This window comes from Labrus mixtus, chromosome 8, assembly GCF_963584025.1.
Source record: "Labrus mixtus chromosome 8, fLabMix1.1, whole genome shotgun sequence".
Taxonomy (NCBI): domain Eukaryota; kingdom Metazoa; phylum Chordata; class Actinopteri; order Labriformes; family Labridae; genus Labrus; species Labrus mixtus.
Window position 1 is genome coordinate 28,314,957 of NC_083619.1, and position 27,474 is coordinate 28,342,430.

General features: G+C 42.3%; 1 protein-coding gene across 1 annotated transcript; it reads left to right on the plus strand.

Moving 5' to 3' along the window:
- Positions 1-603: 603 nt before the first annotated feature.
- Positions 604-22,882, plus strand: marchf11 (membrane-associated ring finger (C3HC4) 11). Its single transcript, XM_061045482.1, has 4 exons — positions 604-1,905; positions 6,641-6,796; positions 18,369-18,561; positions 20,539-22,882. Exons 1-4 carry the CDS (start codon positions 1,540-1,542, stop codon positions 20,859-20,861), a joined length of 1,038 nt encoding a protein of 345 aa, XP_060901465.1. The 5' UTR covers positions 604-1,539; the 3' UTR covers positions 20,862-22,882.
- The last annotated feature ends 4,592 nt before the right edge of the window (positions 22,883-27,474 follow it).

A 27,474-nucleotide genomic window follows, 5' to 3' on the forward strand; every position in this document is an offset into this window, starting at 1 on the left:
TTTAAATTTAGGAAACATTCTTTTTGACTTAACATTAGACTCTTTCTTACAGGCACATGTTTCCCAAACTCTGTGGAGACTGACTTAAAGAAAGTGCTGACTCATGCTAGTCTGGCCCGCAGCTCTGATCCAGTGACGTTGCATGACTCGCTCTTTTCCTGCCCTCATGTCAGTAGAGGCCTGGAGCGTTGGATTCTGGCACCAAGATAAAGGCAAGGTCAATTCATAGACTAAAGTAAATAAAAGCATGTGCTGTTAAGTAAAGTTTTACATATAGCCTACCTTAACCTTAAAAATTACTTCAAAGTTAGACTTCAGAATTCATGGTTCCTACAAACTTTATTCTTGGAATATTACAACTTTATTTGTTGGTAATTTTTTGTAACATTGCCCTTTAATTTTCTAAATCTCAGTTATTTTCTTATTCGTGGCGCTACTATTCCATATTTCTTACTGCAGCGCTGGACATTGTAGCATGTAGCTCTATGTGGATTGACTCATTTTGAAGCCAGCCTATAGTGGCCACTTGAGGAACTGCGTTTTTTTTTGGGCACTTCCACATTGGCTTTATTTTCCCAGCCTTGGAGATGAGTGTTGTTCAATTACTTTTTCAAACAGTTCATTCAAGGAACATTTGTGAAACCGCGTTCTGTTTTAGTCTCGCGGGTGCCTCTAAGTAGATCCAACAGTTCTCCATCAACCACCGTCAGTGAGCCTCAAACTGAGAGTTAGCAGCTCCATCAGTTACAGTGTCTCTTATTACTCAGCCCCCGCCCTTGATAACATGATGACATACGTAACCCAGCAGGTGACCCTTTAACACAGACAGGGTTCTGCGGGTCCCCACATCTCACCACACTACAGAGTCAGCAGCTGGACCGCTGTGGGTGTGATGCAGCTCTTCAGGCTCTGGAAACTTATCCCCTCCATCATATTAATGGGATAATAATATGATTGATTGGTCATCCCCCCCGGGGGAAATGGTCTTTTCTGCTTCCTGAGACAGCAAGACTCATCACAGACACTAGAGGAGCCCCCCCAGCAGGGTGAACACTCGTCCTGATCCGCGTGGTTTCAGCCCCGGGTTGTCCCGTGTGGAGGACGGTCTTCCTTGTTTCGGCGTCGCTGTGCAGCTGTCGGCTTCCTCGGCGGGGATTAAGGAGGAGGGAGGGAGGGAGGGAGGGAGGTGGAAGAGGTGGATTCCGGCGCTTCAGGACGGCTGAGTCCCGCTGCGATGCATGGAGGCTGCTTGGAAATGCTCCCCGGGTCTCCGGAGCGCTTGAGGCGGGTCCTGCACACCGACGGGCTGCAGCAGCAGCGGGAGGATCCGGCCGCTAAGCCACAGCTCTGCCGAGCAGCCACAACATAGGAGCACGGCTGCGCTCGGCTCGGAACCACGCAGCGGAGGTATATCCTCCGTCGGAGCCGTGATCCGGGAGCCTGAAGGCTGCATAACACCCCCTGCGTCGCGGCGGTGGGATACTGTGTAAACCTGTCGGGTGGCATCTATGCAATTTAATCTCGACTTTTCATTTTATTATGAGCACAGAGGAGGGAGAGCCGGGGGCTGCTTGTGGAGAGGCGAGGGGAGGCACTGCCACCAGCCAACGCCACACCTGGGATGAAGACGAACCGGACGGCTCCCAAGGACGTCCGCACCCCGACGATGAGGGGCAGGCAGAGCAGAGAGAGGAGGAAGAGGAGGAGGAGGAGGAGGGAGAAAGCTGCCAGGAGGGCCGGAGCTGCAGGGATGCATGTGGGGGGAACAACGAGGGGAATATTTCCAGTGAGGAAGGGGCCGTTGGGGGCAGCTCGTGCAAGACGCAGGCGATGCATTCAAACTGCAGCAGCGAGACCTGCATCCCCACTCCCAGCTGTCGGATCTGCTTCCAGGGCGCAGAGCAGGTAACTGAATGTTAACAGGTGTGATATGAGTGTGTCCCTGCAGCCCTGGTTGTTGTGAATGGTGGGGGTTTTAAAATGAGTGAAGGTGAGGCCACAGTGGTCTCAGTAATGTCCCCTGATTGGCTGCCAACAGTGGCTCCTCTAATTAAAACGAGGTAGACCTGCTGAGTGGAGTCTCTCACAGCAGCTCACAGCCTGGAGACTGGTGTGATTGGACGGATTTCAGCAGTGCAGCCAATCAGGACCGGAAACAAAAACCGAAGCGTGAACTTAACATGTAACAACTTGAACACCATAATCCGCATTTAAGCATGCAAAACAACAATGATCGTAAAGAGAAGTGAGTAGTAACCTTCTGTTCTGCTGCAGTGACTTCAGCACCACGGACAGCGCACACATCAGCACAACTAGAGGTGAGCAGTGAGGCCCTTCACGGCTCCTTCAGGGGCCCTCAGAGGCTCTCAGTACAAAGACTAAATCAGTGCTTCACAAACTTTTTTTTCAAACCTTTGCAATAAATGAATTAACCATTTAAAGAAAGTGGTTTTGCAGTCCCACTTCAGCACCACGGACAGAGCTTTACAAGATCAGGAGGTTTAACACTTGCAGTGTTCAAAACAAGAAATAATCGAATAAAACAAGGAAATCATTTTTGATTGAATCACGATGAAACCTCTGGTGTGTTCAGACTGGATTACAGAGCAAAGGTGCAAGAAAACTATGAAATAGCTCAAACTTTACAACAAATTACAATGTAGTAAACTTTTTAAGACCTTTTTTCTGAATATATTTTGCACTAGAATGATGTTGACAAAGTAGTCGAGGTAGAAATTTACAGTTTTCCTCGTTAAACATTTCAACAAAAAGCATCATTATCAAACCTTAAATATCTAAATCAGAGCATCTTTCAGTTTGTGTGGATTTTGGCGCCCCCTGTAGACATAATATGTAGTATGATGTCACCTTTAAAGTACCAAATTATTTAAATGCATTTGTGTAGAGCAGGGTTTTCTTCACACCCAAAAGTCTACTGTCTTTCAGATCGGATATTCCAGGTCATAAAGCTCCAGCTTCACTTGAATATAAATGTTTTTTACTCTGCGCTGTGGCTCGTGCATGAATCCCTGATGAAGGCCACGAGCTGAAAAGTTGATCGTCATTCTACCGCCGCACTAAGTGCTGCTGGAGCTTTTTGACCTCTTCAAGCCTTTCACTCTTCATGCACAATGAAGTCGTGCCAGAAGATCCCACTCTTCTTCTCTAGATCAGATATCAGAAAAGAAAAATCATCAGCTGACCTCATGGCAAAAGTAGAGAGTAACAAGAACATGCATAGAAATAATACTCAAGTAAATTCCCCTGCAGATGGCAGGCCAGTTTTTGTCCCAAAGCGAGTGCTGCACTGGGTCAAAAAAAGGAGAGGAATCGGGTGCTCTTCAAGGACAAAGGGCTGATAAATAAATGACTGTGCATATAAAGTTCATTGTGACAAAAAGGTGGTCTAAACTGAAAGTCTGAGGCGCTCTCATGCAGAATAAAGATCCTTTATTAATCAGGGATTAGGAACTTTAACTTGATGGATTAACAGAGACTCTGCACAAACATCCATCTTCCCCAGAAGACATTTGACTTGACGTAACATAGGACGACATTTATATGACTTTTTCTCGAGCGCTAGGTTTTAATTTGTGTTTTGGAGTGAAAAGTATTCAGAGTTTTAACTCTCTCTGAGGATGAATTGTGATAACAGCAGAAATCCACTCCTCCTCTAGTGCCTCAACATTTTCTTTTTGTTGGTAGAGCTGCTTGTTGTTTTAAAAGATTCAAATCAGCTTTAAAAAATACATAAATTAAAATCGTAAATAGATATCGTTTCAGTCCAGATCTCGACATAATTCTGTCAAAGTCTGATACTATTACACAGAAGAAGAAGCTACAAAGACACATGGAGTTAAATCACAGATCCCTCAAGAGGACTTTTAATGTTCATTAACATTGTTCTTTTTATTTTACACTAAATACAGATACAAATCGACAATGTTTGCTCTGGTTTCTGAAATAAAAAGTAGCAAAGGCAAGTTTTCTTTTTCAGAGATCCATTAAAACACCAAGAGGAGTGTTCAAAAGGACGAATATGAGACATGTTCCACATAAATAAATCATAAAGTCCATCCTGTGTAAATGTGTCTCTGAGTCATGACTGTCTACAATGAGGGAGAAGCTCGAGTCCCGCTGGCTGTGTTGTTGTCAGAGCCGTGTTTACATGGACGGGACGGCCGGCTCCTCCCCTTCTGTATAAAAGCTGTTTTAGTCAAGAACTAGAGAGAAGAAGAAGAACATACTCACTGATTATTTGGATGTTAGGAAGAGTTTATAGATCACGCTCATTCTGTGTCAGTTGTGAAGCTATGAGCTAACTAAAGAGCGCTAACATTAGCATGCTAACACAACAATGCAGGACATCCATCCTGTCAAAGGAGGATGAAGTGCAGCGTCAGTCTGACTTGTCTGCACGTCTTCCCAGAGGTTGACAGATGTGGACCTGCTGCTTGGGCCAAATGGACTCGGTAATCAGACCCTCGGCAGGTCTACGTGGAAAGTGACAGCGAGGCTCGATGAGGGACCATTCATCTGAGCAGAGCTGAGGGGAAAGAGCAGTCAGGGCAGTAAATGTCTAAGTGAATATCCTGTCTTGTGAACGTGGGCTTTAGCCTATTAGCAGAGCTAATCTAATAGCTCTGCCTCCGGGTCCAGACTGATATTTGATTTCCATACTGGGCCGGTGGCTGGGCTTACTCAGCACTTATCAAGACGATCATGAAACAGAAATTTGACACTTTTAATATTCATTTCTAAGCAGATAACACTGAGAATGAGAGGTTATTTGACACCAGCGAGGCCAAATTTTCTGTGAGAAACTTGGTGAAAGAAAGATCACAGTTGTACGGTGAGTTTGTTCTTATCGTTGGAAGCAGCAGATGTCAAAAGAATCTCAACTCAGGGTCCACTTGCAGAACCTGTTGTTTTGAATTCATGCTCAGTTTTTTATTGACACAGGAGTCGACTAAACCCCCAATGGTGCCTTCCATTTGATGTCAGAAGTCGGAAATTCTGAGGTACTGGTCTGATACGTCATCAGGAACGCCCCCCGACTTAGAAACTCAGAGAACCTTCAGTAGCCTGAGCTAAATTCCAACATGGCTGCTCCGTGCATCAATTGTAGTTCAAGCTGTGACTATGTTGTATAATAGCAGCTTGGTGTTATTAGAGCAATCACACCGATAGTACCGTGCAAGTTCTTTCTTTGGTGTCTGGAATTAATCGAGAGTATCCCACCATTTGTTGAAATTTGGCCGTCTGGCTGTGAGAATAAAACTAATGTGGACCTCTTGGTAACCTGAGTTGCCCATATCAGGTTTATGGTGATGACGTCTGTATTGACGTTTGTCGTTTATTAACCCATATGTCAAAACCGGATACGAAAAACGACGTCCCACCGCGTCCACAAAACAAAATAATGTACAAATTGCTGACGTCTGATAAAACGCTGACAGGATGACAAGGTTTAAAAAACGGTTTGCTCTCATTCAATCACCTGTCTGTCATCACCTCTTACATTTTTATAGAAGTAAAATAAGTTGAATGTTTTCAGTCAGTCTCAAATTAAAATCCTCCTTGATGTTGTATTTTTTATCAAATCGTCGGTGGGCAGCAGACCCGCTTCACTTCATGCAAGCAGAAGCCTCCGAGGTCCTTTGAAACCCACAAGGTTAATCTGACATGATGAAAAACGAGCGCCCAGACCACTGACCTTAATATACTATTAATATGCCACTCAGCGCCCAGTCGGCAGGTCAAAGCAACAGTAATGGCGTCTTCAGGAATGCCTCGAGGGAGGAAAACATCCCAACAAATAGGTTTCAACTCCGATGATTAATGTCAAGCTGCGTCCGGCCGTTAATATCCGCGAGTGTTGCAGCTTTGAGAAATGATCATTGATCTGAGCGTTCTGGTAAAAAAAAAAAAACGCTGGTGAGCACGTCGTGTATTTTCTTTGATGTATGAAACGACTGTGAGGAAAAGGCCAAACAGTGGAGCGAAAATAAGGATTTCTAGACGATGGGAGAGTTGGCACGTCGACCTTGAAAATGGATGTAAGATTAATGCTGGCCACAAGGTTCTGATATCGACCAATGAGGAAATGGTTTCTCTTTATTGCTGACTTTTTTCTAAGATCAAATCTGGTGCAGCGACTTCAAGGAGGGGTCAAAATAAAAGAAACTCAAGACAAGCAAAACAATTTAGAAGCGTTCAGAGCTTCAGAATAAAATCCACTGTTCTTGTAAGTGTTTAGTGTTTGGAGTTTTATCCATTTTTTATCAGTCAAGTTAAGAAAATCCGCTGTAGCTGCTAAGTTAGTACATTTATTGGGTCGAGGGGTTTGGAGTTGAACTCTACAGCACGCTTTGGTAAATCTCTGAGAGTTACATAAAGTACTTTTAGGGAGCAGGCTTCCACCTACAGAGACAAACTACGGTGCTTTAGGAGAGCATTAGGTAACAGAGTGTTTGACTTTAACCGACCTCAGGAAACACATCAGCCAGCTGAAACATATCCTCCTGCCTTATCGCCATACTGTAGGAGTTTTTGTTTTGTGACCTCGAGTGTATTCAGCCACTTCCTGCCTCCCATTCCGTGTCCCATATTTGACCTCTACCCCTTCTCCGGTCTCCAGGGCGACCTGCTGAATCCGTGTCGGTGTGACGGCTCAGTGCGTTACACTCACCAGCACTGCCTACTGAAGTGGATCAGCGAGCGAGGCTGCTGGACCTGCGAACTCTGCTGCTACCGCTTCCACGTCATCGCCATCAACATGAAGAGACCGTGGCAGGTACGACTCTGCAGCACACTCGTTTGTTTTTTACCTTAGACTGCGTAATGGTTGGCTGTGGCTCAGTGGTAGAATCGGTTGTGTCTTGACTGGAAGGTCGGGGGGTTCCATCTCCCGCTCCTGGGCAAGACACTTAACCCCAAGTTGCTCCCGCTGCTTCTGCGGTGGCGTATGAATGTGCATGAATGGATGAGTTGAAACTGATGCAGTGTCTCATGCAGACGCTGCTGGATAACTTCTGTGTCTGTGTGAGACACTGAGGGCTCTGTTGGTATTTGTGAGAAACAGAACAGGCTGCTTGAAACCATCGTACATGATAATTTATGGTCAAAATTATAAAATCAAGTGCTCCTCTTCCGTAACAAAAAACAACTCTCAAATTTGTAGTTTAGTTGCCATATACAAAACGTGTCTACAAACTGCAGCTGTTATGTTCTTTCTGATATTTTTACTGCTTTTTTTTTCCAGCTTTGAGGTTATAGTTTCCCCCCTTCAGGATTGTCTTTGAATTATTATAGACACAATAACATGAAATTGTTTCCACAGTTTCTCATGTATTGAGCCAACAGAATTGTTCTCAGAAATACTCGCAGCTTCTCTGGTGGAGACAAAGATCCACCGTGGCAGAGTTGAAGTGAGAAAGGCTGTTTCACTGGAAGGCTGACAACAAATAAACCCATCTGCTTCTGTCAGGGCCTTGCTGCACGACGGGTCACTATACTTAAACCTGAAACGAAGAGAGGAAATCATGTCCATGTCCCCCTACATAAACACTAAATAAAAGCTTGTTTTTGCTTTTTATGAATGACTCATAACTCACAAAAAGTAGAAACAAGTGAAGTACTATTCCACAGGTCCACATGGTAACGGTTTGTGTCTGTGCCTCTTGGTTAACAGTGTTTAGGAGAGCATTGGAGACAGTAAAGTTAGCCAAAAGTGCACAAGCACACGTCTGGGGTTTCCACAATGCTGGTCCTTAATTACAAACTACACATCAACCTTACTGTAGGAGCCACTTCACTGAGTGTGTATAGTATTGTATTTCAATGGTTTTGGTTTATATGATTATTTATTGACTTAATTTGGACACTAGGTGGTGATAATTGATAGTGTGGGTTAATTGGTCAGCTTTAGGTCACGGGTGAACAAGAAATGGCGGGAATATACGGTTCATAGCCTAACACAACATACTTTTTTTTCTAAAGATTTTTTTTTTTTTGAGATAGGACAGTGGATAGAGTTGGAAATCAGGGAGAGAGAGTGGGGAATGACATGCGGGAAGGAGGCCACAGGTGGGATGTGAACCCGGGCTGCCTGCTTGAGACGACAGCCTCCATACATGGGGCGCACGCACTAACCACTGCGCCACCAGCGCCCCAGTAACACAATGTTCTTAACATAAGAACCGAACGACAACAAACATTTTTAAGAACTCCTATCATGATCACGGGTCGTCTCTGCTTCATATGTTACAATAAATGGGAACTTCACAAAGTCATTTCATTTTGGACATTTGTTTATTTTTTGTTCTTTCCAGAACAACTAAGCAAGTGGCTAAAGGTACGGTTAAAATTTGGATAGAAGAATAGTCACTACACTTACAAAGTCCGGGTGTACAGCTACTATTTTATCATACATAAACAACAAAGTGTCCACATGAACCCTCACATCACTGCTGAGTTGAGAGGCAGAAGGAAAGCAGGAACTAAGTTACAGGCGTCTGTCCATGGCAGAAGCACCGCTCAAAACTATCGTCAAGAAGGCGCCACCTAGTGACGTTGTTCCACTAGTAACTTAGCAACACAGTGTGTCTTAAAGATCCATTCAAAAATGTCTTTTGATGATCAAATAAATATTTATATTTATGATGTTCTGATGAATTTAGTCTTTGTGCATGGTGTAATGGCAACTCAGGTTGAAATCCTTCGAGGCAGATTTCAGAACTGGAGCCGAAACTAATCTATAAAAATAAAACTGCATTCACTGACAGTGGATGCTCAGGCAGAGAGTGTCGGAGCAGCTGCTCTGCCTTTGCTTCTGGTTCTACCACCCATCTCTCTTTGAATCAGAGTTACATTTGTGCTTTTGTTTCTTATCAGACATTGTTCACGATGTTTACAGCTTGCCATCCTGTTGCTCCCACATCGCTCTGTGAAAAAACGACACCCGTTTCCTCTTCATGCCTCTGCTGTCAGTTTAGGGTGTCAGATTCCTTAATTCCTCTTTTTCCTTCCAACGCTGATCAGACACAGATTCCTGAAGCTTAAAATATCTGGATTCTGGATCGCTCTTTCCCCCTGAAGAACATTCAGGCCTTTTCAGATCTGTTCCCTCCAGATGGGACTTGAGTCACTGGCAGACTGAACAAACACACAGCTGAGGCTCAGCAGAGCTCTTTCTGTGCACTCAGTCTGCCTTAAGTCTGGTCTTATAACATGCACTCTGCAGCTTCACAATCATCCGCTCACCATCAGCAAATCTCTGTATCCAAGTCGTTTTCTATCAAGTTTGTATTCTGTTTTCTGCTCCTGCACTCGACCGCTGCCATTGTTCTTCTGTTATTTATTTGACTCGGATAAACACATTTATTATAGCAACAAGTTTCTTCGCCCTCTTTTAGATTCTTCAAGGCATCTAACACTCACTTTTGGCCCTCATAAAATATTTTATCCTGCTTGTTTAATGTTTTCTGGTTGTTTCTTCACTTGAGTGTCCTCCAGGGGCCCTACTCATCAGTTTATTCAGTTAAAGGGAGGTGTGTCACTCAGGTTTTGTGCCATCACAAAGACAGACAAAGGTTTTTTTAACAACTTTGTTTTATTCCCCACAATCACAAAGAAACATTTTGTTCACAAAGCTACAGTTAATAAAACCCTCAGTCAACCTTCCATGCAAATGTTTTAGAAGTCCTCTGTATCGTTTCCATTTTTGGCTAACTACCTTTGAGCAGTTGAAACTAGCACTAACTAGAACCAAGTGCATGCCATAATTACAGAAGCCCATGTTTTTCCAATAGAATTGAGGGTATACTACCTTGAAGAGGTTTCTAAAAAGTGGCTTGACATCTTTTTTTATTTTTTTTATTATTATTTTTATTAACATTTTTATGACATCACAATACAAACAGGAGTGAAAACCCACAACCCAATCCATGGACATAAACCCCCCCAACCCCCACCCCTACCCCAGAACACACAAACAAACAAACAAACAAACAAACACACACACACTCACAACCAGAGAGGAGATACACATATTACAAATAGTTCATCTAAACCCTGTGCCAAGGACACAAACGCACACATATCATTATACATCATCAATTTGTTAGTGCTACATCCAAGCTGTCCGCAATAGAGATGTCCATAAATAAAACAAGAAAAAAAAAGATAAATCCATACAGGTACAAATGTTGTCAGGGTAAGTCCAAGTGTTGCAAGAAGGGACCCCAAGATTCTTCCCATTTATGTTTACATTTTGAATCATTAGCTCACAATTTCTCCATGTGTATAACTGAGACCAGTTCATGAAACCAGTTTCTGAGGCATGGTGAAGTTGGTGTCTTCCAGTCTTTCAAAGTAATTTTTTTCCTACTACCATGCCCATCAAAAGAGCAGTTTGGATATATGAAGGGAGCAATACAGAGTCCAAGAGAGCCAAGTTTCTGTCAGGCGAGAGAGACCTGTGATAAACCCCAGAAAAAAAGAAAAAATTCTAGACCAGAACTGAGAGATTAATGGACAATCCCAAAATAAATGCAGTAAAGTACCATCTTTTGAGTTACATTTATCACATATTGGGGACACAGAGGGGTAAATCTTGTGAAGCATGACTTTAGAATAATGAAAACAGTGAATGACTTTGAACTGAATTAACCTGTGTCTACTATTAATTGAAAAACTATGAATACGGGATAGTGCAGTTTTCCATAGTTTATCAGGCAATGCAGCATTGATTTCTCTTTCCCAAGCATTCTTAATACACTTAGCAGATACTGAATGCTCAGAGAAATGATTAACAAATTTAGTGATAAGCTTCTTACTCACTGGTGAAAGAGAAAGCAATTCTCACAGAGGATGTCTCTCACAGGTTGTTTCAAAATTATTTTGAAACAACCTGTGGCTTGACATCTTAACTCTCTAAGTAAAAGTCCAACAATGCCCTTGTTAAAGAAGCCCATATATTTTGCATTCAGTTGAGGGCTGTCTACCTTGGAGAGGTTGCTAGCACTATACATTCACAAGGTAGTGTAAAATAATATTCCTGCAAGTGGAATTAGAATCAAGTGTTTATTGATTTAAAAGCCCATGTACTTTGCATACAGTAGAGGGCAGACAACCTTGAAGAGGTTACTAGCACATGCGTTGACAAAGTAGCGTAAAAAAAAATTCCTGACAGTGAAATTAGAATCCAGTATGCCATCGAGTTAAAAGCCTGTGTACTTTGCATACAGTTGAGGGCTGTCTACCTTGGAGAGGTAACTAGCACATACTGTACGTTGACAAAGTAGCTTGACATCTAAATTCTCTAAGCAAAATCAAAAGTCCAACAATGCCCTTGTAAAAGAAGCCCATGTATTTTGCATACAGTTGAGGGCTGTCTACCTTGGAGAGGGTACTAGCACATGCGTTGACAAGGTAGCGTAAAAAAATATTCCTGACACGGAAATTAGAATCCAGTATGCCATCGATTTGAAACCCCATGTACATTGCATACAGTTGAGGGCTGGCTACCTTGGAGAGGTTAATAGCACATATGTTGACAAGGTAGTGTAAAGTCATATTCCTGAATGTGAAATTAGAATCCAGTGTATGCCATCGATTTGAAGGCCTGTGTACTTTGCAAACAGTTGAGGGCTGTCTACCTGGGAGAGGTTACTAGCACATACGTTGACAAGGTAGTGTAAAATCATATTCCTGAATGTGAAAATAGAATCCAGCGTATGCCATAGATAAAGTTGCCCATGTACTTTGCATACAGTTCAGGGCTGTCTACCTTGGAGAGGTTACTAGCACATATGTTGACAAGGTAGTGTAAAATCATATTCCTGAATGTGAAAATAGAATCCAGCGTATGCCATAGATAAAGGCGCCCATGTACTTTACATACAGTTGAGGGCTGTCTACCTTGGAGAGGTTACTAGCACATGCGTTGACAAGGTAGTGTAAAGTCATATTCCTGACAGTGAAATTAGAATCCAGTGTATGCCATCGATTTGAAGGCCTGTGTACTTTGTATTCAGTTTAGGGCTGACTACCTTGGAGAGGTGACTAGCACATACGTTGACGAAGTAGTGTAAAGTCATATTCCTGAATGTGAAATTAGAATCCAGTATGCCATCGATTTAAAAGCCCATGTACTTTGCAAACAGTTGAGGGCTGTCTACCTTGGAGAGGTTACTAGCACATACATTGACAAGGTACTGTAAAATCATATTCCTGAATGTGAAATTAGAATGCAGTGCATGCCATAGATAAAAGGCGCCCATGTACTTTGCATGCAGTTGAGGGCTGTCTACCTTGGAGAGCTTACTAGCACATACGTTGACGAGGTAGCATAAAATTATATTCCTGACAGGGAAATTAGAATCCAGTATGCCATCGATTTAAAAGCCCATGTACTTTGCAAACAGTTGAGAGCTGTCTACTTTGGAGAGGTTACTAGCACATACGTTGACAAGGTAGTGTAAAATCATATTCCTGAATGTGAAATTAGAATCCAGTGTACGCCATAAATAAAGGCGCCCATGTACTTTGCATACAGTTGAGGGCTGTCAAACTTGGAGAGGTTACTGGCACATACATTGACAAGGTAGCAGAAAATTATATTCCTGACAGGGAAATTAGAATCCAGTATGCTATCGATTTAAAATCCCATGTACTTTGCATACATTTGAGGGCTGTCTACCTTGGAGAGGTTACTAGCACATACGTTGACAAGGTAGTGTAAAGTCATATTCCTGAATGTGAAATGAGAATCCAGTGTATGCCATAGATAAAGGCGCCCATGTACTTTCCATACAGTTGAGGGCTGTCTAACTTGGAGAGGTTACTGGCACATACGTTGACGAGGTAGCAGAAAATTATATTCCTGACAGGGAAATTAGAATCCAGTATGCTATCGATTTAAAATCCCATGTACTTTGCATACATTTGAGGGCTGTCTACCTTGGAGAGGTTACTAGCACATACGTTGACAAGGTAGTGTAAAGTCATATTCCTGAATGTGAAATGAGAATCCAGTGTATGCCATAGATAAAGGCGCCCATGTACTTTGCATACAGTTGAGGGCCGACTACCTGGGAGAGGTTACTAGCATATACGTTGACAAGGTAGTGTAAAGTCATATTCCTGAATGTGAAATGAGAATCCAGTGTATGCCATAGATAAAGGCGCCCATGTACTTTGCATACAGTTGAGGGCCGACTACCTTGGAGAGGTTACTAGCACATACGTTGACAAGGTAGTGTAAATTTAAATTCCTAAATGTGAAATTAGAATCCAGTGTATGCCATAGATAAAGGCGCCCATGTACTTTGCATACAGTTGAGCGCTGTCTACCTTGGAGAGGTTACTAGCATATACGTTGACAAGGTAGTGTAAAGTCATATTCCTTAATGTGATATTAGAATCCAGTGTATGTCATAGATAAAGGCGCCCATGTACTTTGCATAGAGGTGAGGGCTGTTTACCTTGGAGAGGTTACGAGCACATACGTTGACGAGGTAGCGTAAAATTATAGTCGTAACAGTGAAATTAGAATCCAGTGCATGCCATTGATTTAAAAGCCAATGTATTTGCATGCAGTTGAGGGCTGTCTACCTGGGAGAGGTTACTAGCACATACGTTGACAAGGTACTGTAAAATCATATTCCTGAATGTGAAATTAGAATCCAGTGTATGCCATAGATAAAGGCGCCCATGTACTTTGCATACAGTTGAGGGCTGTCTACCTTGGAGAGGTTACTAGCACATACGTTGACGAGGTAGCATAAAATTATATTCCTGACAGGGAAATTAGAATCTAGTATGCCATCGATTTAAAAGCCCATGTACTTTGCATACAGTTGAGGGCCGACTACCTGGGAGAGGTTACTAGCACATACGTTGACAAGGTAGTGTAAAATCATGTTCCTAAATGTGAAATTAGAATCCAGTGTATGCCATAGATAAAGGCGCCCATGTACTTTGCATGCAGTTGAGGGCTGTCTACCTTGGAGAGCTTACTAGCACATACGTTGACAAGGTAGTGTAAAATCATGTTCCTAAATGTGAAATTAGAATCCAGTGTATGCCATAGATAAAGGCGCCCATGTACTTTCCATACAGTTGAGGGCTGTCTACCTTGGAGAGGTTACTAGCACATACGTTGACAAGGTAGTGTAAATTTAAATTCCTAAATGTGAAATTAGAATCCAGTGTATGCCATAGATAAAGGCGCCCATGTACTTTGCAAACAGTTGAGCGCTGTCTACCTTGGAGAGGTTACTAGCATATACGTTGACAAGGTAGTGTAAAGTCATATTCCTTAATGTGATATTAGAATCCAGTGTATGCCATAGATAAAGGCGCCCATGTACTTTGCATACAGTTGAGGGCTGTCTACCTTGGAGAGGTTACGAGCACATACGTTGATGAGGTAGCGTAAAATTATAGTTGTAACAGTGAAATTAGAATCCAGTGCATGCCATTGATTTAAAAGCCCATGTACTTTGCATACAGTTGAGGGCTGACTACCTTGGAGAGGTTACGAGTACATATGTTGACGAGGTAGCGTAAAATTATAGTCGTAACAGTGAAATTAAAATCCAGTGCATGCTATTGATTTAACATCCAATGTACTTTGCATGCAGTTGAGGGCTGTCTACCTGGGAGAGGTTACTAGCACATACGTTGACAAGGTAGTGTAAAATCATATTCCTGAATGTGAAAATAGAATCCAGTGTATGCCATAGATAAAGGCGCCCATGTACTTTGCATACAGTTGAGGGCTGTCTACCCTGGAGAGGTTACTAGCACATACGTTGACAAGGTAGTGTAAAATCATATTCCTAAATGTGAAATTAGAATCCAGTGTATGCCATAGATAAAGGCACCCATGTACTTTGCATACAGTTGAGGGCCGACTACCTTGGAGAGGTTACAAGCACATACGTTGACGAGGTAGCGTAAAATTATAGTTGTAACGGGGAAATTAGAATCCAGTGCATGCCATTGATTTAAAAGCCAATGTACTTTGCATGCAGTTGAGGGCTGTCTACCTGGGAGAGGTTACTAGCACATACGTTGACAAGGTAGTGTAAAATCATATTCCTGAATGTGAAATTAGAATCCAGTGTATGCCATAGATAAAGGCACCCATGTACTTTGCATACAGTTGAGGGCTGTCTACTTTGGAGAGGTTACTAGCACATACGTTGACGAGGTAACAGAAAATTATATTCCTGACAGGGAAATTAGAATCCAGTATGCCATTGATTTAAAAGCCCATGTATTTTGCATACAGTTGAGGGCTATCTACCTTGGAGAGGTTACGAGCACATACGTTGACAAGGTAGCGTAAAATTATAGTCGTAACAGTGAAATTAGAATCCAGTGCATGCCATTGATTTAAAAGCCAATGTACTTTGCATGCAGTTGAGGGCTGTCTACCTTGGAGAGCTTACTAGCACATATGTTGACGAGGTAGCATAAAATTATATTCCTGACAGGGAAATTAGAATCCAGTATGCCATCGATTTAAAAGCCCATGTACTTTGCATACAGTTGAGAGCTGTCTACCTTGGAGAGGTTACTAGCACATACGTTGACAAGGTAGTGTAAAATAATATTCCTGAATGTGAAATTAGAATGCAGTGCATGCCATAGATAAAGGCGCCCATGTACTTTGCATACAGTTGAGGGCTGTCTACCTTGGAGAGGTTACTAGCACATACGTTGACAAGGTAGTGTAAAGTCATATTCCTGAATGTGAAATTAGAATCCAGTGTATGCCATAAATAAAGGCGCCCATGTACTTTGCATACAGTTGAGGGCTGTCTACCTTGGAGAGGTTACTAGCACAGACGTTGATGAGGTAGCGTAAAATCATATTCCTGAATGTGAAATTAGAATCCAGTGTATGCCATAGATAAAGGCGCCCATGTACTTTGCATACAGTTGAGGGCTGTCTACCTTGGAGAGGTTACTAGCACATGCGTTGACAAGGTAGTGTAAAATCATATTCAGGACAGGGAAATTAGAATCCAGTACATGCCATCGATTTAAAAGCCCATGTACTTTGGATACAGATGAGGGCCCATTACCTTGGAGAGGTTACTAGCACATACGTTGACAAGGTAGTGTAAAGTCATATTCCTGAATGTGAAATCAGAATCCAGTGTATGCCATATATAAAGGCGCCCATGTACTTTGCATATAGTTGAGAGCTGTCTACCTTGGAGAGGTTACTAGCACATACGTGGACAAAGTAGCTTGACATTCTAGTTCTCTAAGGACAATCAAAATTTCAATAATGCCCTTGTTAAAGACGCCCAATTTCCTTGAATTACAAGAAAGGGCTGACTTCCTTGTGGAGATTACTAGCACTGATTTTTCCAAGGCAGCATAAAAACATAATCCTGAAAGTGAAATGAGAATCCACTGTATCATTGGTTACTTGCTGAGTACTGAATAGGAGCCCTTGATCCAGGCGCTAAACCCCTAAAATCTCTGGCACCCTGTGTAGCAGTCCCCTCTGACATCTATCCATGAATGCATGCCATTGGTCCTCCTGTTACTTGTGTGTAATTGAGGCCTGATGTGTGTGAGAAGCGTGTCTCTAAATGACAGAGTGTAATCACTCGAGGATTAATAAAGGATGTAAAATTTAAAAAAATATCTTAAAAGTCATTAACACACTGCAGTTAAAAGCAGCACACAGAGAGTGTGTCAACAGTGGATAATACAATAAATTTGGTGGGATTAAACGTAAAAAGGTGGAGAAAACTATAATTCAAAGCGTTAAATAATAAATAACTAGTAATAGAAAATGCGGACTGAATATACTTCATTTCAGAAGCTCAAACCTTAGTATCTAATTTCTAGGCAAACATTTAAATTAGACAATTACACTCGCTTCAATTTGCTGATATTAGACATCGATAGTGTTCCGATGCAATGACTCTAAAAAAATTAAATTAATTAATTAAACTAGTAAATTAAAGACAAAGCATGTAATCTATCTATCGATCTAGCTTTGATTCTTTTTTTTTTTAAATATCCCTATGTTCAACATCTTATCGCATGCAAGACTGGACCAAAGTTAACTTTAAGATTTAGCTCAGATAAACAATCCTATGTAGCTCCACTTACGGGATTTTCACACGTGATCAATAACTCTACTAACGAATCTGGATGCTTCTAAAACAACTTATAAAGACGTTCGTTATCACTCCCTGTTTACCAGCTCAGGATGGGATGTCTGTGAGTCGCCCTCTGTTCAGGAAAGTCTTAACTCAGCGAGACGGCTGAGGAGTGAGCTCCGCGCAGATGTCCGGATCCTCTTTGGTTTACATTTGAATCCTCTGTTCAGTTTAATTCGAGAATGCGGCTTTGATCTCTCGTTCCCTTGTTACGCAGCAGCATTCCATAGTGCGTCACGATCTGACGCTGCAGCCGTGCAGAGAACCTGTCCGCGGTGGTGAGTGATTCCAGGCAGAGAGGGATTAATACTCTTAATCTGAATTATCCGTTATTTATTTGAATTATTTCGTTCACCAAGCCAGTAAGGTAAAGCACATTCTCATGCACTTTAGGCTGCTAAAATATAATCATGCAAGGTAGGCTATATTAGGTAAGTGTGTGCATCAAACTTTATGTTACTTTGTGTGTGCATCAAAACTTTATGTTAGGCTACATGCCACCTTTTCCACTATTCATTTTGAGGGACATCCAAAGTCACAGTTCACATATTATTCCAAAAAGAGGTTTATTTTTCTAGATATCATGCAACTTTATTCCCCCACAATTAATCCTGGTATTTGAAACTTTTGGGATATTCACTTCAACACGATTTTTTTCTTGTTTAAGTAACTTTGTAGAACATTTAGATTTCAGATCAGACTAGTGGTTAGAGCACGCGTCCAGTGTACGGAGGCTGTAGTCCTCCAAGCGGGGCGGCCCGGGGTCGAATCTGACCTGTGGCTCCTCTCCTGCATGTCATTCCCCGCTCTCTCTCAGTGGTTTCTGACTTGCCCAAAATGAAACCTTCCCTCTATGTGGTTTCCATAATGAAAGTCACATGCTATGCCTTTCAATTAACGCTGCTAGTATTGGATAATGTTTCTTTTTATGGAAGGATTACAGACATATGTCGTGATGTAAATGATTCATAAGTGAAATACTGATGGACACTTTACTCATATATGGGTGACCTGCGGTGTAAAAGCACTTTGAGTATTCAGAAGTCTAGAAAAATAACTTGGCTGTATTTTTTTACATGAAAAGAACTGATGAAGTACTCTGAGAAAAGAGAGGATGTTTCATTCTCGTGTTGCGTTCAGACCACATGTTTCTCTCTCCGCTGTGTGCAGTGGCAGTCCATCACCATCACTCTGGTGGAGAAGGTGCAGATCATCGCTGTGTTCCTGGGCTCTCTCTTCCTGGTGGCGAGCATCTCCTGGCTCCTGTGGTCGGCTCTTAGCCCGCAGGCTGTGTGGCAGCGCCGCGATGTCCTCTTCCAGATCTGCTACGGCATGTATGGCTTCATGGACCTGGTTTGTGTAGGTGAGCCTGGGACTCGTCGGTGCAAACATGCTGAGATAAACATGATAATTAAATATGTAATTTTGTTACAGATGGTTAATAAACATGAGGTTAATCCATTTTAAAAAACTGTTGATAAATAAATACGACAGTGGTGATTCTAGAGTCCGTCAAGGCTCTAAACAAAACCTCAATGGGGGCCCCTCCAGCCAGTGTTCATCATCCAGACGCTTACTCTTTCTTTTTTTCACTCCCACACAGATAATTCCTCTTCATTTTCCTTCGCTGACCTTTCATTGACAGACTTTGGTTTTCACAGCAAACATGCATGCAGCGCTTAGCAGGGCATGGAGAGGGAGGTCCGATGGGGCCCCCTTAAGTCTGGACTGCAGGAGTTTTAAAATCCTTCCCCAAATTTTTTGAACTCGGGTGGCATCACACACATCAGGCGAATCCTTAGAGATCTTCTTCCCCATAATCTTAAACACTACAAAATTTGAAAATATTAGCACTTCACAGACATCAGGATTTTATTAGGATTATCGTACCAGATGGAGGACGCACCACCTCACGTAAACAACGGAGCCGGCAGTTAAATGTGCAATTATTCTGCTTTGTACAGAGAGGGAAACACATTCAAAACGTCTATTAAAAAGTTTTGGGTGAATAAATGTCTGAGGAGACGAGGACGACATGGGTTGTATATTCTTCAGTGAGAATATATAACCCTTATCTGGGAGGTTAGGATTGTATCTTTATACCACTCACACTACGAGATCATCTGGGCAGATTATCAAGCAGCCTTGAGTCAGGAGGGATTGTTGGGAAGGAGGAATCGGACCTCAAATCTGCCCGAGTATTCTGCAGTCTGAGCCAGGCTTTAGGGAGGTTTCCTACTGTTGTTGCAAAATTTGCACATTTTGAGCCACTGCTGTTGTTTAAAGTTTGTCAACCCTTAGGGGGGGGTCCCCTATCGGCCTGGGGCCCCAGGCAGGTTCCTGCTTTACCTGTTGACAAACTGCACCCTTGAAAATAAATAAAGCTTCATGAGATCAAATTAAATTCATTCAAGCCAGACTAAAAAGGTCGTTCCTGACTAAAGAGAAGAGCTTTTCTTATTTGGTCAAAGTTGTTATCATCTTCTTCTTTTTTTTTTAAAGATTAATTTTTGGGCTTTTGGTGCCTTTTTTTAAAAAAATTGAGAGACAGGACAGTGGATAGAGTTGGAAATCAGGGAGAGAGAGAGAGAGTAGGGAACTGATAAGCAGGAAACGAGCCACAGATGGGATTCGAACCTGGGCCGCCCCGCTTGAAGGACTATAACCTCCACTGCGTCACCAGCACCCCCTTATCATCTTTTAAAAACCTTTATTTTATGTCTGAAATAGAAAAAAGAAGCTCTTTCCCTCTTTATCGAGGTTACATGAGTCACAATCTATAGCACAGACGGAGCTCAGCTTTAGTTCAGTCAGAGCTTATAGCTGCTCTATAAATGCTTCCCCATCATTCACAGACGGCTTCACTTCACTACACTACAAACACCGACTCGTGTTTACACAGGTTGACACGACACCTGTTATACCCTGAGTGTATACATTTTATTTATGGAGAATGATGCACCCAGAAAGTGTAAGTCACTCTGAATTTAAAAGTACCCACGTCTGTGTTCCTGAGTCTGTGCATCACATTTGACTGTCCTGAGATTTGTGGTGTATATTTTTTTATCATCATCATCACCCATCATCATTCATATTTATTGATATGAAGCCTTCAAGTTGAGCACAGGCTCTTTAATCTCTCTACAGCCTACATGTCTTTTACTTATTTCAAGGAATTCATGGAGAAGGAAGAAAAAACATGCATGTTGAAGAGAAACAAACAAAAGACACATTTAAAATCGGATTCCAATTATTTCCAGGAGCTTTAAATATCAGTTGGATTAACATTAAAAAGTGATCATACCAGTGGATCAAGATGATTTTTTTGTCCTTGTAACAGGTCTGATTGTCCACGAGGGGGCAGCAGTGTACAACGTCTTCATGCGCTGGCGGGCCGTCAACCTCCACTGGGACGTTCAGAGCTACAATAAGGCCAAGGACTTGGAGGAGACGAGCACTGGCCACTCCTCTTTGAACCCCAGGACGCTTTGGTTGCCTTTGGCCACCTTTCGGCCCGGTGGCCCTTTAAACCCCACCCAGCTGAGGTCGCAGCCGTGGACCTGCCTCTGCTTGGCCCCCTTCTGCCCCGGCTTTGTGCCCCGAAACAACCTCAGCCAGGACAGCGACTCAGGAGAGGTGGTGATTCGTGTAACATCCGTGTGACACCAGGCGGTATTTATACAGGGACATAACATCTGATGGTTTGCACAAGGTGGCAACGATCTGAGCTTCTCTGGACCGTTTCCAGTATGAGTTATTCTTCTTCTGCTGATTTGTCTGTTACCAAATGTTTTTCTAAAGAAGTTGTTTTTGCTGCTCTGAGGCCGGCCCTCAAAAGATCTCAAACAGTTCAGTCAGGTGACGATGTTGCCTTTGTGTTACTCATCTCACATCCTCACCTTACACTCTTTGTTTTCCAGACCACTTTGCAGCAGTCATGTCATGTTAGATCGAACGTAAAGCTGGAAAAAACATGGCGGCACATTTCAAGATGGTTCAGGCTTGGAGAGTTGGCTTTGTGAGATTTGATATCCCATCAATACATCCATCCAGGTCGCGGGGGGCTGGAGCCGATCCCAGCTGTCATTGGACGAGAGGCGGGGTACTACCTGTACTGTTCACCAGTCAAGATTTGTTGTATGCTGTTAATTGATTGATTTGAGGCATGAAGGCGAGTTTGCTCTTTCAGTTAATTAGCGTCAGTTTTCCAGTTTTGTTTATGTTTGGAACGAACCCTAAACCCTTTTTAAAGAACGCCACATGACATGAATGCAGCAATATGGCCAACATGTATCAAGACTATATCAATGATCTTAACAATATCTCCAGATAAACCGCTAAAGCTTCATTTTACAATCCCATTGTTTCCTGTTTCTTGGTAATTCAGTTTCTAATATGTCTACATAAATGTGAGAAGTTGGATCTATGTTGCTCACATCTGTGCTCCGCTTCATTCAATCACTTCCTGATTTTCAGTCTCAACTCATCGTCGAGCTCAGCTCAACATTAATCACATCTCACAGTCTCATCTGACGCAGTCGTCCTGTTTTTAGTAGGGCCCGACCGATATGGAATTTTTTTTGGGCCGATACCGATAGCGATGTTAGGAAGAAAAATCACATACCGATATTTCGCCGATATCTTTATTTGATCCCTCTTTGATCTTTACAGATAGATGGATATAGATATACACATTTTTCTGTGTTGATCCCTCGAACGCGGTTTTCAAACACTTGTGGAAAAGATTTATAATGAAGACAAGATGGTCACTCAACTGGAGAGTAACTGTGCATGTACGTGTATTACCGCTTGATACTCTGGAGAGTGATGATGCTTGTAGTAATCCATATAGCGCCCTCTGCTGGTGAAAGAGAACTGCTAGTGCAATACAAATTGAAACTCAAATTAATTTATATTTGACTGGTTAATAAATCTATTGGATGAAATTAGCAGATACTGATAGTCACTTGATGTGCTAACATCGGCCGATATTATCGGCTGGTCGATCAATCGGTCGGGTTCTAGTTTTTAGTTCAATCTTTACTTCGTCAGCCACAGTTTATTCTGAGCCATACTTGGATCTTGACATCATGAGGGGATCGATACCAGGATATAAACACTTCAGATATCTAAGCCTCTTCTAGATGGAGTCATGCATCAGTATGATCAATGTGGTAGAAGTGAGTAAAGATTTGGATTTATAAAGGATCTTTGTGTAACTGCTCAACTGTTTTATATATAAAACCTTTTCTGTTGGAGGAGCAGACTCTTCCAGAAAGCATCAGACGGAGGAGGATGGTAGAGTGTCAGATAGAATCGCACAAGAAAAAGTAAAACCCTGATGTCAGAAAGACGTTGAAGCTTACGTTTCAACGATGCGGGCAGCAAAAATGGTAATTTTTTAAACCTTTTTTTAACTTGATCCTCAAGTGATTTGTGCCTGTATAAATACAGCTGTCAAAAAAAACGTGTGTTTTGGATGTGTGTTATCCATTGTTTTGAGCTTCCAGGAGCCCCGTGATGTTTGCGTTGTGGGGTTTCGGGGGGGGGGGGGGGGGATTTTTTATCTATTTATTTTTGGTGCCTTAGGAGGCGGGGCGGCGACGCCTTCAATGCGCAGCACAGAATGTGACTTTTGCTGTCGGCTGTATTTCTATTTCTTTAGACTGTAACATGGATGTGATGTATAAAGAATATTTATATAAAAAGTGTGGTCATTTTCTGGATGTCAAATTAAATCTAAGTGCATTCAAAAGCAGACAAATCAGAGCTGAGGGAGCTCTCTGTCTGACTCTATGCTCAACACTCGGCCTCTAGAATATTTCCAGGGGTACTTTCACATCAGCGCACACCAACTCACAGAACTCAGGGTAAAGTAGGGGTTAACAATTCGACCGTTTGATTTTCACGCATGCAGCTTAGCCTGAAAAATGTCTGTGAATAGAGCATGTGAGAAACCTTTGCTTTGTGTTGGTGTTGGTGTCTCCCATGGACAAAGCGGTACTGTATTTCTTAAAATACAAAAAAAACCTCGCACCACTCTAACAGTAAAATGTCACTCATAGAGAATCGTTGCCGTTGATTATGTAAAACAAAGGCTTATTATAAACGGAATTAACTGCTATCAATGTTAACGTCTTTGTTAACGGGTTAATGGTTAATGAACTCACACCTTGGGTTAACTGTGCCAACCTCTGTGTAGTTAATCACTTGACTTATTCCCCGTAGTTTTAGCCTCCTGCATGGGAAAACTCTAGGTGGACGCAGTGCCTAATCCATTCTTACACATTCATAAGCCGCCAACGAAGCAGCGGAGGGAACAATGGGGTAAAGAGTCTTGCCCAAGGACACATCGGACATGTATCTGCAGGAGCTGGGGATCGAACCCGACCTTCCAGTTAGAAAACGACCAACTCCACCAACTGAGCCACAGCCGCCATGCTAACATCATCTACTGAAAATTAGAATCAACGATGATGTCTCAAGTTGACTTGACGTATCGTTGCCTAAATAGTGACATCATCAGTGACATCACAGAACGTGCCATCAGAGGTTATAAATAGGACCCCTTTCCCTCTAAGAGGTCACTTATTGATAATGCCACGCAGACGCACAAGAGCTTCTCGCCCCGTCCGCAGGCGCAGGAGGGCCCGCAGGTCCACTGCTGCACGCAGACGTAGGAGAGTTGTTCGTCGCAGACGCTAAGCTGCTTCAATAAACATGTAGCATAGGCATCAAAACACACTCTAATCATTTATTTAAGTTTAGAAATGTTAGATAGTAAATGAACTTGTATAGCACTTTTCTAGTCTTCTGACTACTCAAAGCGCTTTTACACTGCAGGTCACACCTACACATTCACACACTGATGGTAGAGGCTGATGTTAAGTAAGTAACTAACACACCCCGTGTCTACCTAGCTTCTTTTTTTTAGCGCCAGCGTCTTTTTTCAATTGTTTTCAATGAGTAGACAGCGTTCGAAGCTGAAACCAATGATGATGTAACCATTTGAGACACAGCACACTGACTTCAGTACAGAAAGGATAAGATGAAACTGGCGTCATCAGGGCGCTCTGTTCTCCTTCATGCTCCGTCTAACTTTCTTTTTTTTTAACCTAAAATATAAATTCAACTAAAAATATCTAAGAATCAGTTCAACATATGAAACTGTTCCATTACATAAAGACAAAGAGTTGAGTGTGTTTTGATGCCTATGCTACATGTTTATTGAAGCAGCTTAGCGTCTGCGACGAACAACTCTCCTACGTCTGCGTGCAGCAGTGGACCTGCGGGCCCTCCTGCGCCTGCGAACGGGGCGAGAAGCTCTTGTGCGTCTGCGTGGCATTATCAATAAGTGACCTCTTAGAGGGAAAGGGGTCCTATTTATAACCTCTGATGGCACGTTCTGTGATGTCACTGATGATGTCACTATTTACAAAAAACTACTTCCTGTTTAAGTCAACTTCAGACATCATCAATATCATCACAAAGTTGTCTGGTGAAGGTTTTCAATTGGACCCATTGCTAGTAAGTACTTTCCCCTTTCTTTTCATGATGAGGTTTTTGTGTAGGCCAATATAAGAATATTATGTTAAAGGAAGAATGCAACATTTTACATACAAATATATCATAAATCCAGTCTATCCTGTGTAAATGTGTCTCTGAGTCATGACTGTCTACAATGAGTGAGAAGCTCGTACATGGCGGGACGGCCGGCTCCTCCCCTTGTGTATAAAAGCTGTGAATCAATCCTCCTGACATCAAGGCGTACTACATAAAAATAGTCGATCTTGATGCTGATGGTCAACAGTCACCCTGAGAACACTTACAGGAAGAAAGAAAGGTTGTCTAATACTCGTGTGGATGGACTACTTATTGTTTTCCCCCTATAGTCTGTGGGTTCACATTCACTATAAAATATGCACTTCCCCTATGGTGACCATACGTGCAGATTTGACTGGGACCGTCCTGGTTTACCAACGGGCAAAACAAAGTTAATGTATCAGAGTATCAATTACATGAGGTTTTTATCACAGCAGCTCATACAGCGACAGTACAGCAGCTTTCAGTAGCAGCTCACGCTTCATTATGCAGAGGTCTTTGATGTAATATCTGTTGTTACCACGGCAACGATAAACATTAGCAAACATGTAGCAACGAGCTACATGGGCACATGGGGAGGGGGGCCTCTAAGAGACAGCTAAAGTGGATTTGATTGTCGTTCACTATGACGCACTACGACATCACATGATCCATTTTCTGGGCTGATTGGTCCTGAAACTCCACGTCTGCTGGTTCAGGCTACCACAGCAATGACATCACTATCTGCAGCTGGCAGTGCGATGTATACTCCACTACAGAGAAGGGAATAAGTGAGGTGAAGAGTTGTAGTTCCATCATGGCTTTTTCATTTTAATTAAACGCTCTTCACACATCAAAGAGAGAGAGAGAGCTATTCAAGAAAAAAAACCTGATAGATCAACAGAAAAAGAATATAAAAACAGACGAGCAGATAGTAAGATAAGACAAAGAAAACAAAACAGAAGAAGAAAGAAGACGCTACAGTGACGCTGGAAACTAACAACATGCTCGCTGCGTGGTCGTCAGATACACCGACAAGTCAACGTTTGAGGGTGAACCGCCCCTATTTAAAACCTCTGGTGATGTCACTGATGATGTCATTCTGATCCAGTCCTTGGATTGGTCCGTTTGAAAGCCAACAAGGATGTAACCATCTGAGACACAGCACACTGACTTCAGTACAGAAAGGATAAGATGAAACTGGCGTCATCAGGGCGCTCTGTTCTCCTTCATGCTCCGTCTAACTTTCTTTTTTTTTAACCTAAAATATAAATTCAACTAAAAATATCTAAGAATCAGTTCAACATATGAAACTGTTCCATTACATAAAGACAAAGAGTTGAGTGTGTTTTGATGCCTATGCTACATGTTTATTGAAGCAGCTTAGCGTCTGCGAGGAACAGCTCTCCTACGTCTGCGTGCAGCAGTGGACCTGCGGGCCCTCCTGCGCCTGCGAACGGGGCGAGAAGCTCTTGTGCGTCTGCGTGGCATTATCAATAAGTGACCTCTTAGAGGGAAAGGGGTCCTATTTATAACCTCTGATGGCACGTTCTGTGATGTCACCGATGATGTCACTATTTTTCCAGAATATACACCGTAAACAATAGGACATAGAGCAAGAAAGCCCGAGTACACCCAAAGCCCTTCCAGAGAGGGGGCGTGGTCAGACACAGCTCATTTACATATTTAAAGGTACAGACACAGAAACAGCCTGTTCTGAGCAGGGCTGAAATAGAGGGGTTTATAGACATGATCAAATACAGGATCAGAGTGGATTTAGAACAAGAAACTTCACACACATGTTTTGAGGAGCTCTGAGTACAATATGTGACCTTTAAGTCAATATATTAAGACTCCACGAAACATTTAAGACCATTTTGGAAATATATTTGCAAATTTAAAACATTGCAAGAGAAAAAAAAAACTCTAGAAGAAGAGAGATCAAAAACATACTCTGTACACAGATCTCAAAAGAGAAAATAAAAAACATAACAGATTGAAAATTAAATAAAGAAATAAATGTATAACCATGTGTTTGCAAAGTTCTAAAAACATGGTGTGAGGTCGTCAGGTACACCAACAGTTCACGTTTGCATGTAAGTCGCCTCCTATTTATAAACTCTTATGGGATGTTCCGTGTCACTGATGATGTCACAGTTTGTCGTATTGGGGTTCTATGACATCACGGATGATGTCATAAATCCTGAGCAAACTGTTGTGTTGTGTTCGATGACATCATCAGTGACATCACAGAACGTGCCATCAGAGGTTATAAATAGGACCCCTTTCCCTCTAAGAGGTCACTTATTGATAATGCCACGCAGACGCACAAGAGCTTCTCGCCCCGTTCGCAGGCGCAGGAGGGCCCGCAGGTCCACTGCTGCACGCAGACGTAGGAGAGTTGTTCGTCGCAGACGCTAAGCTGCTTCAATAAACATGTAGCATAGGCATCAAAACACACTCAACTCTTTGTCTTTATGTAATGGAACAGTTTCATATGTTGAACTGATTCTTAGATATTTTTAGTTTTATTTATATTTTAGGTTAAAAAAAAAGAAAGTTAGACGGAGCATGAAGGAGAACAGAGCGCCCTGATGACGCCAGTTTCATCTTATCCTTTCTGTACTGAAGTCAGTGTGCTGTGTCTCAGATGGTTACATCCTTGTTGGCTTTCAAACGGACCAATCCAAGGACT